The 20,671-nt window shown below is 43.2% G+C and overlaps 1 protein-coding gene across 2 annotated transcripts in view; it reads right to left on the minus strand.

Moving 5' to 3' along the window:
* Positions 1–20,671, minus strand: part of MDGA1 (MAM domain containing glycosylphosphatidylinositol anchor 1) — a 254,704-nt gene that overhangs the window by 142,310 nt on the left and 91,723 nt on the right. For both annotated transcript variants that reach the window (XM_035108147.2, XM_035108146.2), the window contains exons 3-5: positions 18,492–18,666; positions 10,092–10,288; positions 2,041–2,173 (exon numbers count right to left, since the gene is read on the minus strand). In XM_035108147.2, the coding sequence (XP_034964038.2) occupies positions 2,041–2,173; positions 10,092–10,288; positions 18,492–18,666 (505 nt within the window). The remainder of the gene's footprint in view (positions 1–2,040; positions 2,174–10,091; positions 10,289–18,491; positions 18,667–20,671) is intronic.

The raw sequence follows: 20,671 nt of genomic DNA on the forward strand, positions 1-20,671 counted from the left end.
TTAGCTGCCAAGTATCTCGTTTTTCGCGGGAAACCCCCAGATTTTAATCCGTTTCCCGCTGTTCTCCCGAATGGAGAAAAATCCCGGAAATCCCCCAGGGAGCCTCCATTTTAGGTGCCGCTCTTCCCATGTGTGAGCACCAGAAATCGGACCTCCGCCATGCGGGCACCACCAAATGGCCACCGGGCATGCGTAGAAGCGACTTCCGGTGCCACTCTGCCCAATTTCTGGTGCCCACACATGGGAAGAGCGGCCTCAGAAGTTGCTTCTACGTAACTTCCGATGCCGCACCGCTGCTGATCCCGCATTTTTCAGCGGGAGACTTGGCAGGTATGGCCCAGCTAGTCATGCTGTTCCCATTGCCTAGTCTGAGTTTTGAGGCTGCTGTGACTCTTTGCCTGTTAAATCAGCCTCAGTAAAGTTCTCTTCCTTAATATCAAGTAAGAGCATCTGTCATCATGGTCTGAGTGACAACCAGGACACTCAAAGTCAGTACTGCACACTGCTTTGCAAATTGTTTTTCAAAAAGTTCTCATGAAAAGTCACCAGCATTTTAGTGTGAATTTCTCTGAATGTTTGCATGTAATTTTCCTAATAACAAGTTTTTCCAAGGCAATTTCCTGTAATATAATGCATTTTTGTATGTTATTTTCACTATTATGTGCATTTAGAAGCAGGGGACCCAGGTGGCGCTGTGGTTAAACCACTGAGCCTAGGGCTTGCCAATCAGAAGGTTGGCGGTTCGAATCCCTGTGACGGGGTGAGCTCCCGTTGCTTGGTCCCAGCTCCTGCCAACCTAGCAGTTCGAAAGCACGTCAAAATGCAAGTAGATAAATAGGAACCGCTACAGCCGGAAGGTAAACGGCGTTTCCATGTGCTGCTCTGGTTTGCCAGAAGCGGTTTTGTCATGCTGGCCACATGACCTGGAAGCTATACGCTGGCTCCCTCGGCCAATAATGCGAGATGAGCGCGCAACCCCAGAGTCGGTCACGACTGGACCTAATGGTCAGGGGTCCCTTTACCTTTACCTTTAGAAGCACCCTTAATCCCAGTATGTGTGTGTGTGTGTGTGTGTGTGTGTGTATTTACACATGACTGGAGAAGTGCATTGCAAAATTCGGAGAAGTGCGAATTTCAAAAGATGACCATGTTTTGGTTTGTGCATTGTTTTGGAAAGCACGAATTAGGAACGTTTGCCTTTCAATGTGAACTGAATTTAATTTTTCCCCCTGGCCCTGACCCACAGGTCGTAGGCACCATTACAAAATTCATGGGGCGGAAAGATTCTGTAAGGACCCGAGGACCATTCCTGAATGCAGTCATGTGAACTTGCAGTGGTGGTAGAGGTGGGGGAAATAGATATTTAAAGACAATTTTCTTGCGATGATTTTACATATACTTCTTAAGAATAATAGCAATGTTCAAGTCAAACAGGATTCTCTCTCTGTTTCAAATCAAAGGCATGTGTGCCTTTGGAGTGCCACTGCCTATTCTCCATTCTCCAGTCAGACATCCTTGCATAAGGGACTGGAGGTTCTAACATTAAGAAAGACCTCAATGACAGTGGCAGAACCCTTAGTCATACCCCAAACATATATAGAGCAGCAGAAGAATGGTTGGGCTTTAAGAGCAAAAGTGTTGGACAAGTGGAAATGAGATGTTGGCCCAAAGTATTATCTCCTTGCAAAGCTTATTTCCCTGCAATCCCCCAGCACTTTTCTCCCAAACAGACCCATTTCCCATACTGGAGTAGAGCTGAAGGAAAAGCACTATCTTGTATGATTTGATCTGTTCCACAGCCCCTTCTGGTGTAACATTTTGTCTCATAAACACACTTTATGGCAAACTTGTGGAAATGTGAACTTAGAATCAGTTGTAGGAAGATTCCCATGTTGAATTCACAGTAAAAATTGTAAGCTCCTGCTCAAATATCCCTCCTTCCCTCTTGCCAGCAAAACCTCTGCTGCTGATCTTAATAGGTTGGAATCATATGCTGACACATTTCCTACTGACATCACCCATTGGAGGTCTCTCACTTACCTGTTGTGTTCGTAAGTTCGAAGGTGATTGACTTGTCAGGAATGCCACAAACATTTCTAACGGACACCTGACATGTGTAACTGGCATAGTCTTGGGGTCGCAGATTTTTCAGCTTCAGGACTTTGGTTTCTCCCTGGATTTGGAAGGAAACAGGAAGAGGAAGTAGAAGAGGAAGAGGAAGGGGGAGAGATTGACAGATTTTAATATGACCCAAACAGTGTTTCCATCAAAGAATGTTAGGATTGGCTCGTACATGCAAACAGTCCTGTCCAACTTCCTCTATGCCTAAGTACAACACAGGAGATGATTGAGGCGGAGGGGAGAATCACAGCACACAGAGAGGCAACATTTAACCCTTCCTTCCCTCTCCAGTTCTGAACCCCACCCACTCACCTCCCTGTGCAGCAGCCAGGCATAAAAACAAACCTCCCAATTTCACCAATGGAAAGCTTTCCCCCCCTAACTGTTGGGCCATAAACCTACAAAGTACAGGGCACAGTTTGAAGATGTGTGATGCCATAACATTGCTGCAGCTTTGGTCAGGGCATGGCCAAGAGGGAGATCACATGGGAATCCTATGTATACTACATTGAGTGCCATAGAAGGAAGATGGGGTGGCAATATTATGAATCAATGCGTCTCCTGCAACTCCCTTTCCTAAAACAATTGATCTTATATGCAGAATATCATTGACAGATGTGTGTCCAGTCTTCCAGGGAAGGAGATTTCACTCTCTATATAGGCAGCTTATTCCAAATGCTCAGCTGCCCTGTAGTTTAAATATTATTGCTTCTTGTCCTTTCTTCACCAGCTAGGGCAAACAGTTATTCCTCTCATTTTCCTGGAATGCCTCTGAATATTTGGAAATGGTCAGCATATTCTGCCTTTTGAGCTTACACTCTAAAAGGTTTCCAAAAGGTTTCATTCACATATTTGATAAATATGCCATCCACTACCTCAACAAAACCTTGAATATGCAAATAGTAGGAGTGTGCATTAGCTCAGTGTACTTCCCCAATCACTAGGTGAATAGGATTCATTCTCCTGAGGTCTTGACATTGTTTCAGGGATTCCCTTAATGCTCTGAATCATTCTGTGGATTTAGGGGCACCAAAAAATGCTGCATTTAAAAACAAACCTATTTTTCTCCCCTGATTAAAGCAACTACTGCATTTTTTAAAAAGTGAAACCAAGCTGACAAGGGAAACACCCCGAGTTCTCTCCAATCACAGTGATTTGGAAGAATGTCAAGGTGAATATTACGAACTGTTTTTTATGCAGATCTGTGCCTTCCCCATGGCAGTCAGTTGAAACATTTTTCCCCCAGAGAGAATAGGTTGTGTCCCTCAAAATCCCTGGTGTGTGGGGCAAAAGCCAACTCCCCACCAACGACCCTTTGGGAAACAGGATCCTTGCTGGGGAGGGATAACATTTACCCCCCACCAGTCTTCATGAGGAAACTATTCTGATCTGGTGGTGGTGGGGAAACAAAACAAAAAAACCCAGCAGTTGGAGGTGGGTCCACAGGTGAAGCCCAGAACAAAATTGAAATCCTATATATGCGTGCTCTGAAGTAAGTCCAATTGAGTGCAAAGGAACTTACTCCTAGAAAAGCGGATACAGAATTCTAGGATGATTCACTTAGGACATAGCAGCTTTAAATGGGGCCTTTGACATGGTTGGGAGGAACAGACTTTCCCTTTTGCTTTAAGCAGAAAACTGAGCCAGGCTATCTTTTTCTTCACGTCATTTGACAGCTGTGGGACGAAAAACTATATTGCTAAGGTCCACCTGTATCATATGAAATGAATTTCATTACTCTACAAAATGAGTTCCTTATTTCTTGCCCTTACTCTTCTGCGTCACCAATACAGTCCTTCTTAATAATCTGCACTTAGTGCTATCTTGCCGAAGTTTCCATTTTGATTTTTGGATCATTAAAAAAAATGCCCCACTAGTTTATAATGATTCTTTCTTTCTTTCCTCCTGCATGGATATGGTTTTCCATAACTTATCAGTCCTCTTGACCTCCTGTTTCCATTTAAAAGATCTTTCCAAAGGACTTTCCAGACTAACTTTTTGAGGCTGCCATGCCAAGTTAGGCATGCAGCATTGGATATGTCAACATTTTGGTCAAGCAGCATACTAATTAGGAGCTCTGAGCAATGTTGCACTGCTTGTGTTAGGTTCCACTTGCCTTTTTGCTTCAAGAAAATCTGTTATAGAGAATGTCTTTCATGAGATCACATATAATGCCACCTAGGATAGCTCAGTTGGTAAGAGTATGAGACTCTTAATCTCAGGGTCATTGGATTAAGCCCCACACTGGGCAAAAGATTCCTGCATTACAGGAGGTTGGACTAGACGTTCTATGATTCTACTACAAATTCACTAGAGCTGACTGTGCAGCTCAGAACATGATGTTCACACAACTGTATGCAATGGAATGTGTAATATATGAACTAGAAGAGTAAAATAAATACCTAAGAGGCCAATACCCCTGTGAAAAACACCTCCCTGGAGAATGGTTGCTAAGCGGCATGAACAATGGCATTTACAGCCTGCCTGTCAACAAGTGATTTATGCACGGTTCGTATGCGTCCGATTTATTGATCAGTAAACGTTGAGTAAATGTGTAGAACCTGGGACTGTAAAGTCTAAACTATTAAGTCTACAATTCACTTTACTCCACTTGTTAATGTAACCAACTGTCTAAGCTTCATTTTAAAGACCCGTATGCCGTCACAAAGCTGAGATGGCAGAAGGCATACAGATGAGTGTGACATTGTGACAAACTTTTCTGTCTCATCTTAGCCATACAGTAGTATAAACTTAACACAGTGTTTGTATTTCCTAGTTACGTGATCCTATGAAACTGCTGGTTCAGATATGCTCCTATCATAGGTCACCAAACTTGGCTAGTCAATGGAATGTGATAGTTGCTATCCTATCATACAGTTATTTATAGTGGTTATGTGAAATAAGGTTTCTAGGGCAGGAACTAACCAGAAGATCATCCAGACTTCCTCTTGTTGCAAATAGGATCAATGAATCCATCCTTCTATTCTATGAACTGTTTGGAGTAAGGTAGAGTGTACTGTAATTTCTGGAAGCAAAAAGGACTAAACAGAATTTATTTTTGTAAAAGATGGTTGAAGCAACAGATTTAATTCTGGACAGTATCCAGATGCCCATTTGTGAGTTGTTTTAAAGAGAAATATGTCTAAACAAGATAATTGTAATTAATAATATTTTAAAAAGTTTGTAGGAATGATCCTATACATTCTTGGGGTGTAGCTGCAAGAGAAAATACCTGTAAGTTGTTGTACGTATTGTATTTTGCACCTTTGAGATTACAAACCAAATAAATACATTATCAAATGCATCGTCATTGTTGACTGTTCAACTCCTCTGGGAACTGTAGCTCTGTGAGGGGGGTGGGGTGGGGTCTCCTAACAACCCTTAGCAGCCTCAACAAGCTACATTTTCCTGGACTCTTTGGCAGAAGCATGACTTATAAAGTTGTAGAATAATGGTTCAAATGCATAGTGAGGATGGGGTTGCCAAGACTGGGCAGACTTTTGACGTATTTGGTGGTTGAGCATATATATATATATATATATCCGTCAATTATAACTAGAATGTAAGTGGGTATAAGGTAAACTATGAGCCGATGGTTCTTCAGTTGGGAAAACTGGAACTTTCAGTATGAAGTTTTAAAGGAGAAAAATATTGCCAACACCAATTTTAATGGGTAAAATATGGAAGAAAAAAATTGTAATTACCATCTGTAGAAGAATGTGAAAGTAATACCTGGCAGAGAACAGTGATGTTAAAGAGTTCCTGTTTTAAAATATTTTGGGAAGGGTAGATTATGCAAAAATGAGTCACTGGAACAGTGGGATAAGTTTTGTTCAATATTGGAAGTGCAAAAAATAACTATTATGGTATAAGCGAGCAGGTGCTAAAGACTATATGATAAAGCAGAGAGATGAGTTGTTATGAGCATATTATATTGATTTGTTGGAAGCCGCCCAGAGTGGCTGGGGCAACTCAGTTGGGTGGGGTACAATTGTTGTTGTTGTTGTTGTTGTTCTTGTTCTTGTTGTTTAGTCGTGTCCGACTCTTCGTGACCCCATGGACCCCACTCCTGTCTTGCACTGCCTCCCGCAGTTTGCTCAGACTCATGTTCATAGCTTCGAGAACACTGTCCAACCATCTCATCCTCTGCCGTCCCCTTCTCCTAGTGCCCTCAATCTTTCCCAACATCAGGGTATTTTCCAGGGAGTCTTCTCTTCTCATGAGGTGGCCAAATTATTGGAGCCTCAGCTTCAGGATCTGTCCTTCCAGTGAGCACTCAGGGCTGATTTCCTTCAGAATGGATAGGTTTGATCTTCTTGCAGTCCACGGGACTCTCAAGAGTCTCCTCCAGCACCTTAATTCAAAAGCATCAATTCTTCGGCGATTATTATTATTATTATTATTATTATTATTATTATTATTACTATTAAATGAGATGAGAGCCTGTTGATTGATTCATGTTATAAATGGATTAATTTCTGGTTTAGTTTGTGGTTTTCCTGGTGGTTGTTTTTTGCTCGAACAGCTCCAGGCTGGCACAGCAAAAGAATGGCTGAGGATCTGAGAGATCCAGTGCTAGACCTGCTCCACCCCTACCCTGCCATTTTAACACCCTATTATAGGGGTGTGGGCTGACTACTACTGGCAGGAATCCCACCACTGGTAACTTCACAACTGCCTGAGCTTCCAGTGGCCACAGCAGTGGAAGACCCTCCACCATCACTGGCAGAGGGAAACCTCTGTCCAATCCTTACTCTCTCCAGGAGCACAGATTGGGGGTTACAGTTGCTCCCTTATACGCAGTTATAACTGTTACGTTCGATTTGGCTATGTAAGCTACACCATGGAATGGGAACATGGATTTTATATACGTATGCGCAGTGCTTTTTTGTTGACAGTACAGAGAACCGTCAGCTCTTTTTTTCATATTGTGTTGGCAACTGCGGCACTTTTATAAAGATATGACTAATGGGAGAAAGAAAGAAAGAAAGAAAGAAAGAAAGAAAGAAAGAAAGAAAGAAAGAAAGAGAGAGAGAATTGTGTATGTATGTGTGAATATCTATATCCATACTTCTTTTTTGTCCATTTGGATGAAAATAGCAATTTACAAACAAACACACTCTCTTTCCAGCAGCCACGTTACCAAGTCTTCCAAGTCCACAATATGCCTTTTGAAGAAACAGATGAAGGGCAGGGAAGTGTTTACAGAGCAAACAAGTGAGCCAAGTTTCAAGCAAAAGCCAGAAGATAGCAAAGGGGAGAACAACTCCCAGATGTTCCATTTTGAGCATCAGTATAATCCATGCTCAGAGCCACATTAAAAAAAAAAACACCTTTTAAAACTTTTTTTAGACCAGTGCAAGTGGAAACACCAAGAAATGAGTGTACGAAAAGAATAATGGCACATCACTGTCCTTCTGGTTTGTGGTTCCTTTACTAAAATGGCCCACCTCCCCCAGAAGTTTTTTGTTTCTTGTTTAATCCAACAACAGAATCATTGCCAAGAGTTTGATGATCCAAACAGAGGAGCTTCACATTATTTATTATTATTATTATTTATTTAATTTATATACCGTCCTATGCCTAGAGGTCTTCGCATGACAAACTAGTCAGTCTCTGAGCACATTTAAGAACAAGCAGTCCTGATATGAAGGTCCCACACTCAACGCGCGCGCACACACACACACACACACACACACAAGAAACAATATTGTATTTTATTGACTTGTTTTCTTACCAGTACTCACCCATAGCTTATTTTTATCTATGAGAACAGATCAATTGAGTTGTCTGCTTAGGGCAGGCACCCCCCAAATTGCGGCCCTCCAGATATTTTGGCCTACAACTCCCATGATCCCTAGCTAACAGGACCAGTTGTTGGGGGAGATGGGAATTGTAGTCCAAAACATCTGGAGGGCTGAAGTTTGGGGGTGCCTGGCTTAGGGTATCTTCAGATTTCATAGGGCAAATGTGAGAATGGATGTGTGTTTTGCACATCCATTTCCCTTGCTTCCTGTGTAGCAACTGCAAAGAACTTGTGCATGTCCCCTAAGATTCGCAAGCTCTCCTTGCATCTGAGGCACACATATCTCACTGCAAGGCCTTCCCTGTCTGGATACTGTGCTGGAAGTATATTTTTAAAAAAAAATCATAGGCATGAATCCATTGTGCATCCATTCTTACTGACATCCAAAGGCATGCAAGTCTCTCTTTCATCTAGCTGACTGTTTCCTCTGCATGCAAGGAAGGATAGTTTTAATAAGCCATGTACTGGGCTATATTAACTGAGACGCTGCCTGGGGCACACCAGGAAAATCAAACTCCGCCAGAATCCACACAAGAGTCCAGCCTGAGGTTGGCAGATAGATGTGTGGGATGAAGCTTTCCCAAAAGAACTGCCCTTTCCTTTCTCCCTTCTACGTTATTTTCCTTGTGCTCCTTACGTCGTCTCCCCGGCAGAAGCTCTGAAATTAACTATAGTAGTGCAATACAAAGGAAAGGCTGGAGGCACCATTTCCCAGACTGCTTTCGGCAGCACAGCCACAGCTCCCTAAAACTATCCAGGAATTCAGAGGAAGAGAGAACCACTAATAAATGATTTAAGGAAAGAAAGCACACAGGAAATCTCGAGAGTTTTGATCCTTTCTTTGTTGAGCACGAAAGAAACGCCACATTCACCCTGTAAACTCTTCTCAAATTGTACTTCCTCACTAGATGTTTCAGCATTTTCAAGCAACGACAAACATTTAAAAAACAAAACAAGAGAGGCAGTGCATTCATGAAGCACAGGCAACCTAGGAAAAAGCAGCTTACTGCTATATGGTTCCATAGGTCTCATAACATGGTCTGGTCACTTGCAAACCAAGTGCTTTTTCAGTCCTCAGCAAGATTTGCCCTTCTTCATGGAGCTCTTAACTTTCCAGGTGGAAATAGGAACTTATCATCATCATCATCGCAATAATTTACACAGAGAAAGGTTTCTATCTCCTTCTGAGCTTCTTATCATCCAGCAGGGCAGGGAAGTAAGCCTGCTGTTTCCCCCAGGTTGCACCACAATGTCTGTGTCACTCTTGTTTGAGCGAAAAGGTGACAATGTCAACTGCAAGGGGGAGGCCAGGCCTGAAGGACAGCAGAAGCAGTATATTTTCTTCTGGTATCTCCAAACTTGACCAAAAGTCACCAGAAGGAGGGAAGCAGCACTTAACAAGCAACAGAAGCCCCATATGTTTCTCTCATGAAAGGTGGCAGCACCTTCTAAGCGCAGAAACACATCTTGGATTTGAGTATCATATGTGCCAGGATTATTATGCTGTAGACTGACTCTCACACAAAAATATTCAAAGGCATTTCACTCAATCTAAAGGAGAAACTATGCCACTAGGAGGCTTTTCAGTGTCCCCCAAAATTTCCAGTTTCTTGGGAAAATTGTAAACATGTCCTTGAGGGGGGGGGGAGATGAGGGGAACACTACTCCTCCCCCCAGTCTTCATATCTCTAGTCACTATCTCTAGTACACTTCCCTATCTCTAGTACAGTGGTGCCTCGCAAGATGAAAGTAATTCGTTCCGTGAGTCGCTTCGTCTTGCGATAATTTCGTCTTGTGAAGCGCAGTTTGCCGCAGCAAAAACAAACAAACAAAAACCACCGAATAACTTTGTCTTGTGAAGCGCGGCCATAGAAAACTTCGTCTTGCGAAGCGCCGAAAACATCACAAAGTTGTGTGAGGCATTCGTTTTGCGAGGTACCACTGTACACTGTCACCACCCTTCAGCTGAAAGAAGAGAACACGGCAAGTCCTTTTTCTCTCTGTGTCAACCGTTATCCGCTGAGGAGCTAGAAGTGGGAGAGAGGCCTGGGAGTATAATAAAACCTCTCCTCCTCTCAGGCTCTAGGCTGGCAGCCCAAAGCAAACAGAAGTCTCAACAAGAACACAAAGTGTTGTTTTTTTTTACAGGTAGCATCCCTCTCACCTGTGTATATAACGGTTCGTAGATATCCACTCCGTTATCCTGGCTGTGGGAAAGGGTCTCGGAGCCTCGCCTCCAGATGAAGCGAGCAGGTGGGTTGGAGTTGACTGTGCAGCGAAGGAAGACTGTTTTCTCCTGATAGAAACTTCCGCGTACGTCGCTGATGGTCTGGTGAACAGTGAGGATGGGCTCGTCCAAATCTGCAAGGAAGGGAAGGAGCCCATGGCAGCTATTAGCGCAGCTTAGGCCAGGATGCACCACGGTCTGCTGGTCAGCCATAACTCCAAGAAAGAAGGGCAGGACAAGGGAAAGGCCCATAGAGCCCCACCACAATTCACTCCACTAAGAACAACAGCTGGTAGGCTTCCAGGCGCTCCTACAGAAGATTGTCCTGATAGGTACCTGAAGGCAAAGTGACTGACTAAACCAGTGACTCATTGCTCAACACTACTGCATTGGGGGACGGGATGGGACGGATGACAAGGAATAAGTTTAATCACTTACAGTATTTGGCAAATATATAGGCTTCCCGTCATCGTAACAGATCCCAGGGCAGGTTACAATGCAAAAAAATTGGAGGTTTTATTGCAACCAAGCAGTATATAAATTTTATTTTAAGTAAATAAATAACAATCCACATCAGACACCCCCAAACTGCAGCCCTCCAGATGTTTTGGCCTACAACTCCCATGATCCCTAGCTAACAGGACCAGTGGTCAGGGATGGTGGGAATTGTAGTTCAAAACATCTGGAGGGCCGAAGTTTGGGGGTGCCTGATCCACATAATACTTGAGGAACTCCAGTTTATCAGTGGTAAGGAGAAGCCCAGGTGACCTGGTAAGAATGGACTAGCCTCCTTCGTTACAGGATATGTACCTGGGATTCTCAAATTAGTGCCCCCCCCCGGAGGCTTACGTATCTGCTAGACCAGTGTTTCTCAACCAGTGTGCCTCCAGATGTTTTGGGACTACAACTCCCATCATCCCTAGCTAGCAAAACCAGTGGTCAGGAATGATGGGAGTTGTAGTCCCAAAACATCTGGAGGCACACTGGTTGAGAAACACTGTGCTAGACAACTATATAGAACCTTAAAATGCCTAGTTCAGGAATGGAATAAACTTAAAGAGTAGGCGAGAAGGAGGAGGGAGAGACAGAATAAACTGCTGAGATGGAGAGTCATTTTACAGGCAGAAAAGAGGAACATGATACAATATTGATCATGTAAAATATGAGAAGCAAAACATAAGGAAGCACTGACATTGCTGTCTTCTGCTCCTCTTTCTTGTACCCCATTAAATAGTTTTTTGCCCCACTCATTAAACATATGGGCCAATTTTTAAATTTGGGATTTGAAAGATTCACATATGGACACAGAACATTTTGCAATGAATAGCATTTTTAATTTTTTTTGCGCTTAACCTGCATTCCTTGGGAAAATAAACTTAAGGCAAAAAACACTTCATTTCTTCCTTAACTTTATCTTCCCATCCCTGCCTGTCCAGTGTCTTCTCTAAAGGGGACAAAGACCACTCCCCCCCCCAGCTCCATGTGGTCAGGTTTGCTGACATTTTCTCTCTCCCCTGCCATTCCACCAGCACCTCTCTAACTCCCCCCACCCCTTCCTCTGATAGTGCCTCCCATTCAGAATAGGGCACCTCCTCCTCTTCTCTAGATTGTCTCCTATCTTTCATCTGCACAGATTGATCATTAATTAATACAAGACAACTTGGCCCCAGTAAGCTGGAGGGGGGTGGGTGGGACATGCCACACAAACCCCTTAAATAAATTTTGCATTTTGCTACCTTACTGTTAACAAACCATATGGCAAAAGAAACCTGCAGGTGTGTTCTGATATTTTAAGCACCATACCTATATTTGTGCCAGTTGACAGAATTTAAGTAGCTTGTAGTTCAACTGCAGGTAGGGAATTAAATTTCTAAATGACATCCCAATTTTTATTCTTTCTTTTTTTAAAAAAACCTTCCTGCATCCAAAAATCAGAGAAGAGTTTAGGAGCAAGAGCCTTTCTCCTTGATGTGTTAGTTTTCTACATGCATATCTTTTCTGGGGAAATCATTGTGTGGAAAACATTCAAAATTGGTACCATGCAGGAAGAACTCTACAATGTGATACCACTAAAGGCACTGGTTTGTTTAATGAGCCTCCTTCTTCCAAGGCATCTCCAAGATCAAGCAGGCAGAGAACCAAGGAGCCCTTGAATCAAACACCATCATTCTTACCATCCATCTATGTTACTGCTCCATTTAATGATCTACTAATATGGAGAGACAGGGCTAAATCAGATTAATGAAACTTGTCATCATGTTTCATATGCTGCTTCCCCCAGACGGTTGGAAGGCCGATGGTGGGAAGGGGATAGCCATTGAACTCAGTTGGTCGATCCCAGTCTTACACTCACGTGGACCAAAAATCAGTCCCTTTGTTTTAAAGTGAAGGGTCTACGAAATGAAACTAGTTAGAAAAATTGCTTGCATCCTGGAGTTTGGTTCTCACAGAGCCCATTAAAGCAGAGCCTGTTTTCTCTCTCCCCCGCCCCTACATGTCCACCAAGCTCTTTTACGCTACTGGGTTTTAAAGAAATTGATTTAGATATAGACAAGCCTAGGAAATCTGGTTTCAAGGGGAGAGATGACTTTCTGCTAAAAGCAGACATTTCCCATCAAGACAATTGCTTGGACCAGGCTATTTGCATATTTTAATGAGGCGCGTGTTTTGAAGAGACAGTGTTTGTAATGGAGGCTGAGATTCGTTAGCCTGATAATATGGGTCTGCAGTTCAGACACACGGATGGAGTTGTTAGCTGGGTGGCAACAGAGACGAAGAGAGAGAGGAGAGACACAAAGAGATGTACGGCCAGATTAAAGCCCCTTCTGAAACACTTGGTTAGGAGATTTGGCCGACGTATGCAAACTCTTCGCACTGCCCCACTTCCTTATTCTGTGCCAAACCCTCTAATAGCACTCTCCTATTTTCCTTCTAAGTGCCAAGGCTACCTCTTCCCTCTACAAATCTTTTTGTGAGAACCTGCTGTGACCCCAGATAGAGGCGGCAGACTCATTTGGAAAGATGATTAAATCCCCCAGAATGGTTATGGCTCGGAACTACACATTCCCTACAATGTGCAGAGGGACTCTCGTTTATATTAACGGGAGAATGAGACCTTTGTGCAGTAGCTAAACTTTCAGTTATTTTATTTTTCCCGTGCCTTGAGATCATATCCACCATTCAAGTGAGAAAATATGCTTCCCATTGGACTCATCACTATTTCTATCCCTGAGCCGCCTCTGCATTTTGCTCTTTCTATTCCCTTCCTTGCTGCATTTCCTACTCGGGTGGGGCTTCGGGGCCTGCCCTCTTCCTTGTTCCACAAGCTAAAATATAAAAATAAGAATCAGTGACAATGAAACAGCTGAAATAGCATTACTGGGCTTCAAGAGACGATAAGGCAAATTGGGCTACAGTATAACTCACCTGATGTAAATCTCAATTATTCTCCAGGCCTGATTCCCTCATTCATTTTTTGACATGATAAAGTAGCTATAACAAGGTGACTTTTCCTTCCCAATTTTGCCAGGCAAGTTTTTCCTCCAAATGCTCCTTAGTGTGGCGGGTCCTCATCTTTATCTGCTGCTGGAGAATCTGAATTCTCTATCAGTCTCCAGGATGTGAAAACTATCATCTCTGGCCATGCTGGGGAGCATTCAGGAAAGACCTTGCTGTGCCAAAGTGGCAGAGGAAAGTATAGCTGTAGTGACTCAATCGTGTCAAAAATAAAAGTAAGAACTGAGCATGAATTCATGTATTTGTGATTCAATGGGCTGGTTTGAAATTAAGAGGGCTTTGTGGGCTCTATCCTTGGATAAAGCAGTTAACATTACCCTATGATGATGTAATGGTGAGTCAAACATTTTTTGTTGTGGGGGGGGATAGATCTTGCCTTGTGCACTGATGGGTTTGTAACAAAAAAAAACCTGAAAGGGCAGGAGAACTCCAATTTGCTTGAGTCAACAATGGTCTTTCCAGCATCAAGCAATGATATAGCTCTGGGAGTGGAGCTGTTTCAGTGAAATATAGGGAGGTTTGGGTATCAGGAGAATCTGATAGCCATATGAACAGAGCTGCAAGTGGCATGGTGGTATCAGTGTGGGCGGGGCACAAAAGTCATACTAAAGATGGGCCAAAAAACACTCCCCACTTTCTTGGCTCCTTTCATCTTCCATTCAATTGGGGAGCGATCTCCCATAGCTTTTTTTTTTAGGGGACAGGAGAACTGAAAATTCCACCGTCATTTCCTGTTTCTCAACTTCTCTGTAGGAAGATGCTTAGAGCCCCAGGAAGTTTGTGTGCACCATGAAATCTGGCACCACAAACTCTTCCTGCTTCTCTGCAAGACTCCATTCCACTCCAGCTAAGCTTCGACATCTCCCCACAATAGGTAGAATAATCCAAAGGCTCAAATCTTAGCAAAGATAAGAAATATTACTAACATTTGCATAGCGCTTTCGAGAGTTCAAGGCACTTCACAACAGCTCCCTACTAAAATGGCCTATCTAGTAGAATAAAGATTCCATCTAAGCTATGTTACAAATTAATTCAACTCACGGGTTGGTGACTTGCCAATTGATACAACCATGTGGGGTGTTTCAATACCAACATAACTTTTAAATGTCCCTTCCTTCCATCTGGCTTCCCTTTTTCTTTCTCCCAACATGGAAAGGCTCCAAGCAGCAGCTTCCCTGATTAATGCTGATAACTGGGGACTTTGTGCTAGTGACAGCAGTTTCCTACATCCCCAGCACACCTGCCTTGCTGGCATTAATTGAAACACAGCAGCAGACCGCCTGGCTTTCTCCTACGGGGATTTATGGGAAGCTTTGGAAACAGATCTGGGTGGGGAAATGGCAACACATGACCTAATGCTCTCCTGCAAACTGAGAGCTGCTTTGGAAATCAGTCTACAAACAACTTTGGCTCTTCTGGAAGGGCACCATCTTCAGAATGAGGATGGTCAACAAGCAAGACGATGCTCACAGCTGGTGCCATTGCTATTACTTCAGTGGAGCCACCTCAGGAATCTGTGGCCTGTTGTCTACTTGTGTGTCTTTGCTAGCAGTGATTTGGTCTCGGTCCCAAGTTGGGACAGGAGAAAAAATTGGTCCAGTTCACATCTGAGGCCTAATTTGTTCTTTCAGAAACAACAGACAACCAAAATGCAGACATCCTTTGAAACCTGCACTTCTCTGAATTTCCCAGCGCAGTTGTCTAGCCAAGCAACGTGTACAAAATGCATATACTTAGCTAAAGTGTGCATAAAAATGCATGTGATTTTCACATGCATTTTTATGCATACTTTAGCTAAGTATGCATTAGATTATAGAGCATATGTTTTGCAAAAGGGTGTATATTAGGAGAAAATTTCAATAAAATACTGATGAACTTTCAGGAGGACTCGCAAAAACAATTCATGGACTGAGGTGGAAATGTGGAGAACCAAACTTAAACTGAAAGAAACTGAAACGGACAGATTTGGCCATGTCAAAGTGAGAGACACACACTACTGTCATCTCAATTCTGGCTGAATAGAATCGATGTCCAGCATCTACCTCCAGGACCAGGGGCACCATGAGTCTGAATACCAATTGCGGGGGAACAACAGTGGGTAAAGGCTCGTGTCCTACTTGTGAGTTTGCTAAAGGCATCTGGTGGGCCACTGGGGGAAACAGGATGCTCGAAAAGACAGGTCTTCAGTATGATCCCACACTCATCTTATATTCTCATCTGTTAGGCAGTGGGGTCATGGTAATCTGCAGGGTCCTTCTCCCGGTCAACAGTATAAAAATGGATCTCTGTGCATTTGCGCTACATTACACTATGTGGTTCAGAAGACACCATATGTTAGCCTTGGGTCTGGCTACTAACAACTGAAAATCTATAATCAAGAGTTACACACTAATGGCAGGAGGGAAAGACATTGTGCCAAACAGTAGAGCATGCAGTTAAATGTCATCTATGTAAAGGACTAACTGGGACCTTCCCAGTCCTCTCATTCATGCATCTATGAAGCACTCATAAAATACAGGCTCTTCTGCGGGACAGGAAAAGAAAAAGTAGTAGAAAGGAGGCAGCATATTACCAAGTCCATCTGCGGAGTAGATGTTAGTATCAGAAAGCCCTTGGCCACCCAATTTACCCCATAGCTCTAAAGGTCAGAGATGCATGAAGAACAGCAGGAGTCTGCATCAGCTTAGATCCAAACAGCATCCTAGAAGCAAAGGGAAACCCCACAAGGATAAAGCCCCACTTTAGTTCTCAACTAAAGTGCCCGGCATGTTATCAAGTTCAGATAAGCAAGGAGAAGCACAGAGGAGAGGAGAGGAGGGGAGAGCCTAACCTTTCTAAAAGAAGCTCATGAATTTCCAAGAAGGACCACAGCTGGCGTCTATAGGGATTCTGTCACCCCATAGATGGCACCAACAGCAAAATAGATTGCTTGCACTTAGATCTGAATGTTGGAGACACATCTGTTTTGAAATGTCATTATCAGGGCTAATGAAAGCAAACCCTGCCGTAGGACAGCAAAGTTTTCAGAAGAGGAGGGCAGAGAAACAACTGTGAATAGGGAGGTGTCCAACTTGCTACCAGTGGGACCCCATGGGAAACTCACCGAATCAAATTTGGGTGTGTACAGTGCAGCTGATTTGAGTGCTGGATGAGAAAGCTCCATCAGACTTTGATGCCTGTCCATAAATCCTAGAGTTAGAGACTAGGGTGATGGCATATCAGCAGGCTCCAGAAATTCTCTTTTCTGGGGTGTGTAGGTGTGTGTGATGTGCACTTGTTTGGGCCCTGAGTGAGAACTGGGGTGGACCGAGTAAGAGCTGGGAGGTGTTGAGTAGGGAAGTGTCTACCAATATATAAACACTGATGATTTTGAGGGTTTTGTGGGTTTTAATTGGTTATTTTTATAACACTTGTTAGTTTGCCACCCATCATTTATAGGTAATTTTATTGATTAAGCAGTATAGAAATTGCCTAAATGAAATAAATAGGGCTCTCGTGGACTTCTAGGAGGGACAGGGGGAAGTGGATTTTGAAGTGAAATGTGGGGTTTAAAATAATTTTCCTATGTAACATATTTTGAAACCTAGCAAGTTACAACATTGTTTTTCAAAAGCTGCTCTGAGGCTGATTGGCTGGGAGGAGGCAGCAGTGGCTTTTAGAGCCCTATAAAACTCCCCTCCCAGGCTGCTGTGATTGCCACCAGGCACCTACAAAAGGAAGCAATAAGTATTTGTAGACCAAATAAAAGTATTGCATCCCATTCAGATGGGATCAATCACCACTAAAAGCATGAGAGGAGACGACTATACCAAACATCCCCTCAAAGCATCAACTTGTAGGGATATAAAAATGGGGAGGGAGGGGAGGGTGTGTGAATAACAAGTCTGAAATATGAGGCGCCCAAGCTAAGAAGCAAGAGGCTTTGAAAATATCAGAATGGGGGGAGGTCCTTTTAAATTAAAGGGATAGCGAGCTTCCTTCTTATTGTAGTCTTACATTTATTGTATTATTTATTTGCCACATTTGAGTTGAGGGTGATAAACATGTGAAGTGGGTAGGGCTGAAATAGGGCAATACAAGATTATTGTTTTTTAATCATGGTGACCTCATACTGTGTTTAGTCTGCCATACGGTGTCCTGTTTCAGGCATAACGCTAAACCATGGTTTAGCACTACATGAATGAGCCGAACCAAGCGTCAGGTGCATATACTCTCCATCATACAGTCATGAGGAAGGGATCTGAAGCATCCAATCACTGGTTTAAGTTAAGCATTACACCTGAACTTGGAGAATGTTGGGTAGTTTAAACAGTTAAGTACACCCATGTAGGAGAGGATCATAAACTATGGTTTGATCTTTGCTTCATTCAATAAAACATAGTTTAAACTAATGAGAGTTTCCTCCATTCAGACATAAGCTGGTTAATATTTTCCTTGTGCACATGAAGGGGTTGGATGGAAGCATATGAGCCTGAGGTTCACTTCTCTTAATTCATGTCAAATCAAACCATGGTTTAGCATTCTTCTTCAAGGACACCCAAACCTACCTGATCCAAGTCCAGCACTCTACTCAAGACACCACTCTTTTTCTCATTCACATAGCCATTCATGAATAATTTAGTCCCCAGTTAAAAAAAAAAGGTCTGGTATTCCAAGATCAGCACCTTCAGGTAAGTGAGTGTGGCAGTAGCAGTGCCTGTCCCTTTGCCTCTGAGGTATGAGGATGCTTCTAGGTCAATGCAGAATTTCACTAGCCAAGCGATCAGATACCGGTACGCAGTAGAACTGTGGGAAGCTTTGGATGGCCACAAAATGACTTACACTGCACATCTACTCGAATGGACTTGATGGCAGGGACCCCAACCCCATTCTCTGCTTTACAATAATAACGACCCCCCTGTAGCCTCTGGATCTTCTCAATCCGAAGGGTCTCATTAAACACCGATGTCTCTTGGAATTTGTCCGAGGCGCTGCCAGCAGTTTTGGTCCACCTCACCTAAAAGAGGGAATGAGAAAGACAGAGAAAGAGAGAAAGCACAGCTATAGGGCACAGACAAACTTAGCATTGGGGCTTAACACAGCAGATCATTACCAGCTCTCACATCTTGTGCTTGCTATCTATCTATCTATCTAATCTAAAATATGTGCCAGCTTTGACCAGCCCACAAGAAAACAAGATGTTCAGCAGTGGGTCTTTCAAACTAAAACTCATCTCCTTAAAACTTTGCAGCAGCTCTTAATGCAGTTTATTTCCGATCTGTTAGTGCTCTAACTGAAGCTTCAGCAAGTCTTTTTCATATGCAGTTTCACTGGTGGAACGCTCTGCCGCAAGAGACCAGGGTCCTGCGGGATTTGACATCTTTCCGCAGGGCCTGCAAGATGGAGCTGTTTCGCCATGCCTTTGGTCGGGGCCCAGTCTGACCCTCCTCCTTTTATAAGATCCTTTTATAAGACCCTGGATGTAAGTGGCCTCCCTAACACTTCCCACCAGCCTATATAAGACTAACACAAATAGTTGAGCCTGGTGAGCACTTAGTGTCCCCAGCCCCTATACTGGTAGTTTTAATTCGTGGGTTGCGAATTATATTTTAATTGATTGTTTGACTTTATGTTTTTAATTGTATTTTAATTGATTGTTTGATTTTATGTTTTTAACGCATTATATATTTTGATGTTAGCCACCCTGAGCCCGGTCCTGGCCAGGGAGGGCGGGGAATGATAATAATAATAATAATAATAATAATAATAATAATAATAATAATAATAATAAATCAGGCTGCTGGTGAGAAGCTGAATCACATGGCTTCCTGGACATATGAAGGACCATGGCTTGTATGAAGCACTGTAGTTCAGTGACAAAGCATAACCTTTGCAAGCAGAAGGCCCCAGGTTCAATCCTGAGCATCTCCTGGCAGGGTTGCGCAAGACTCCAGTCTAAAACAGTTTAAAAGCCACTGCCAAAGTAGAAAGAACTGAGATAGATGGATCAATCGTCTGACTCAGCATAAGGTAGCTTACTATGTTCTGAGCAGGTGGTTTAGCCAACAATAGCCATACCTTCACCCCAGATACCTGGGGGTTTCACCAGCGAGGTTATGGCTAGTGTGAACTATGTGAGCAGGCTAGATAAATTCAACTACCCACACAGCTGTGCGAACAATGCTTGGGGTTCCTTGTGGAGACCATGCCACCCAGACTGGCATACGAACCAAGCCAGGAAGCTGAGGGGGGAAGAAGTAGGTGGGAAGACTCAGGAAAACAATACTGTAACATCTTCATGCATTCCCACAAAAAAACATAACCCAAAATATTTGGGAAATTCTGGAAGAAAACATTGCAAACATTTGTGTGTGAGAGCGGATGGGAAAGCCATTTCTACCTCAGGCTATAATTGCTTATCACTTGTTCTTTCTAAGTAGAATAACACTGAGAGCTAGGGTACAATTATCCCCATTTTGCAGAGGATGAAGCAAAGATCAAACATAGTGATTTGCTAAGGGCCACGCGAAGCCTAAGAAGGGCCGTGGAGAACTGAGCGTGGGTTCATACTGTATACTACGAAGGAGAACAACAATATCAATAGCACCCCACAGTCCCAACTTTAATCCGACCCCCTCCTTGCCTACAGACCTATGTACTAGGGAAATTCAGCTTGCAGATGATAGGGTTCTATGGACTCCACCCAGCACCCCACATTGTTCCATGTTTTTTTTTGCTAATGGCTGCCCATGAGGGATTTATTTAGCCTTTGTCCTCTCATTAGAGGCCTGAAGCCTCTCAAAGTGCATTCTGTTTGCTTGGCTGCTTCAGTCAGTTCTTTAATCTTTCCTCAGCTTTTTTCATTTCAGCCTCATTTATTTAGTTTGACCACATTTTGGAGCTTTAATGACTAACTGAGAAAAGAGAAAGGAGAGGATAAAACAAAGGTTAAGAAAAAAGAAAGCTTTGATTGGGAAGTGCAGGGGGTGTCAACAGAGAGAGTGAATGAGGGGAAGGGGGCA

This window comes from Zootoca vivipara, chromosome 3 (genome assembly GCF_963506605.1).
Source record: "Zootoca vivipara chromosome 3, rZooViv1.1, whole genome shotgun sequence".
Lineage (NCBI taxonomy): Eukaryota > Metazoa > Chordata > Lepidosauria > Squamata > Lacertidae > Zootoca > Zootoca vivipara.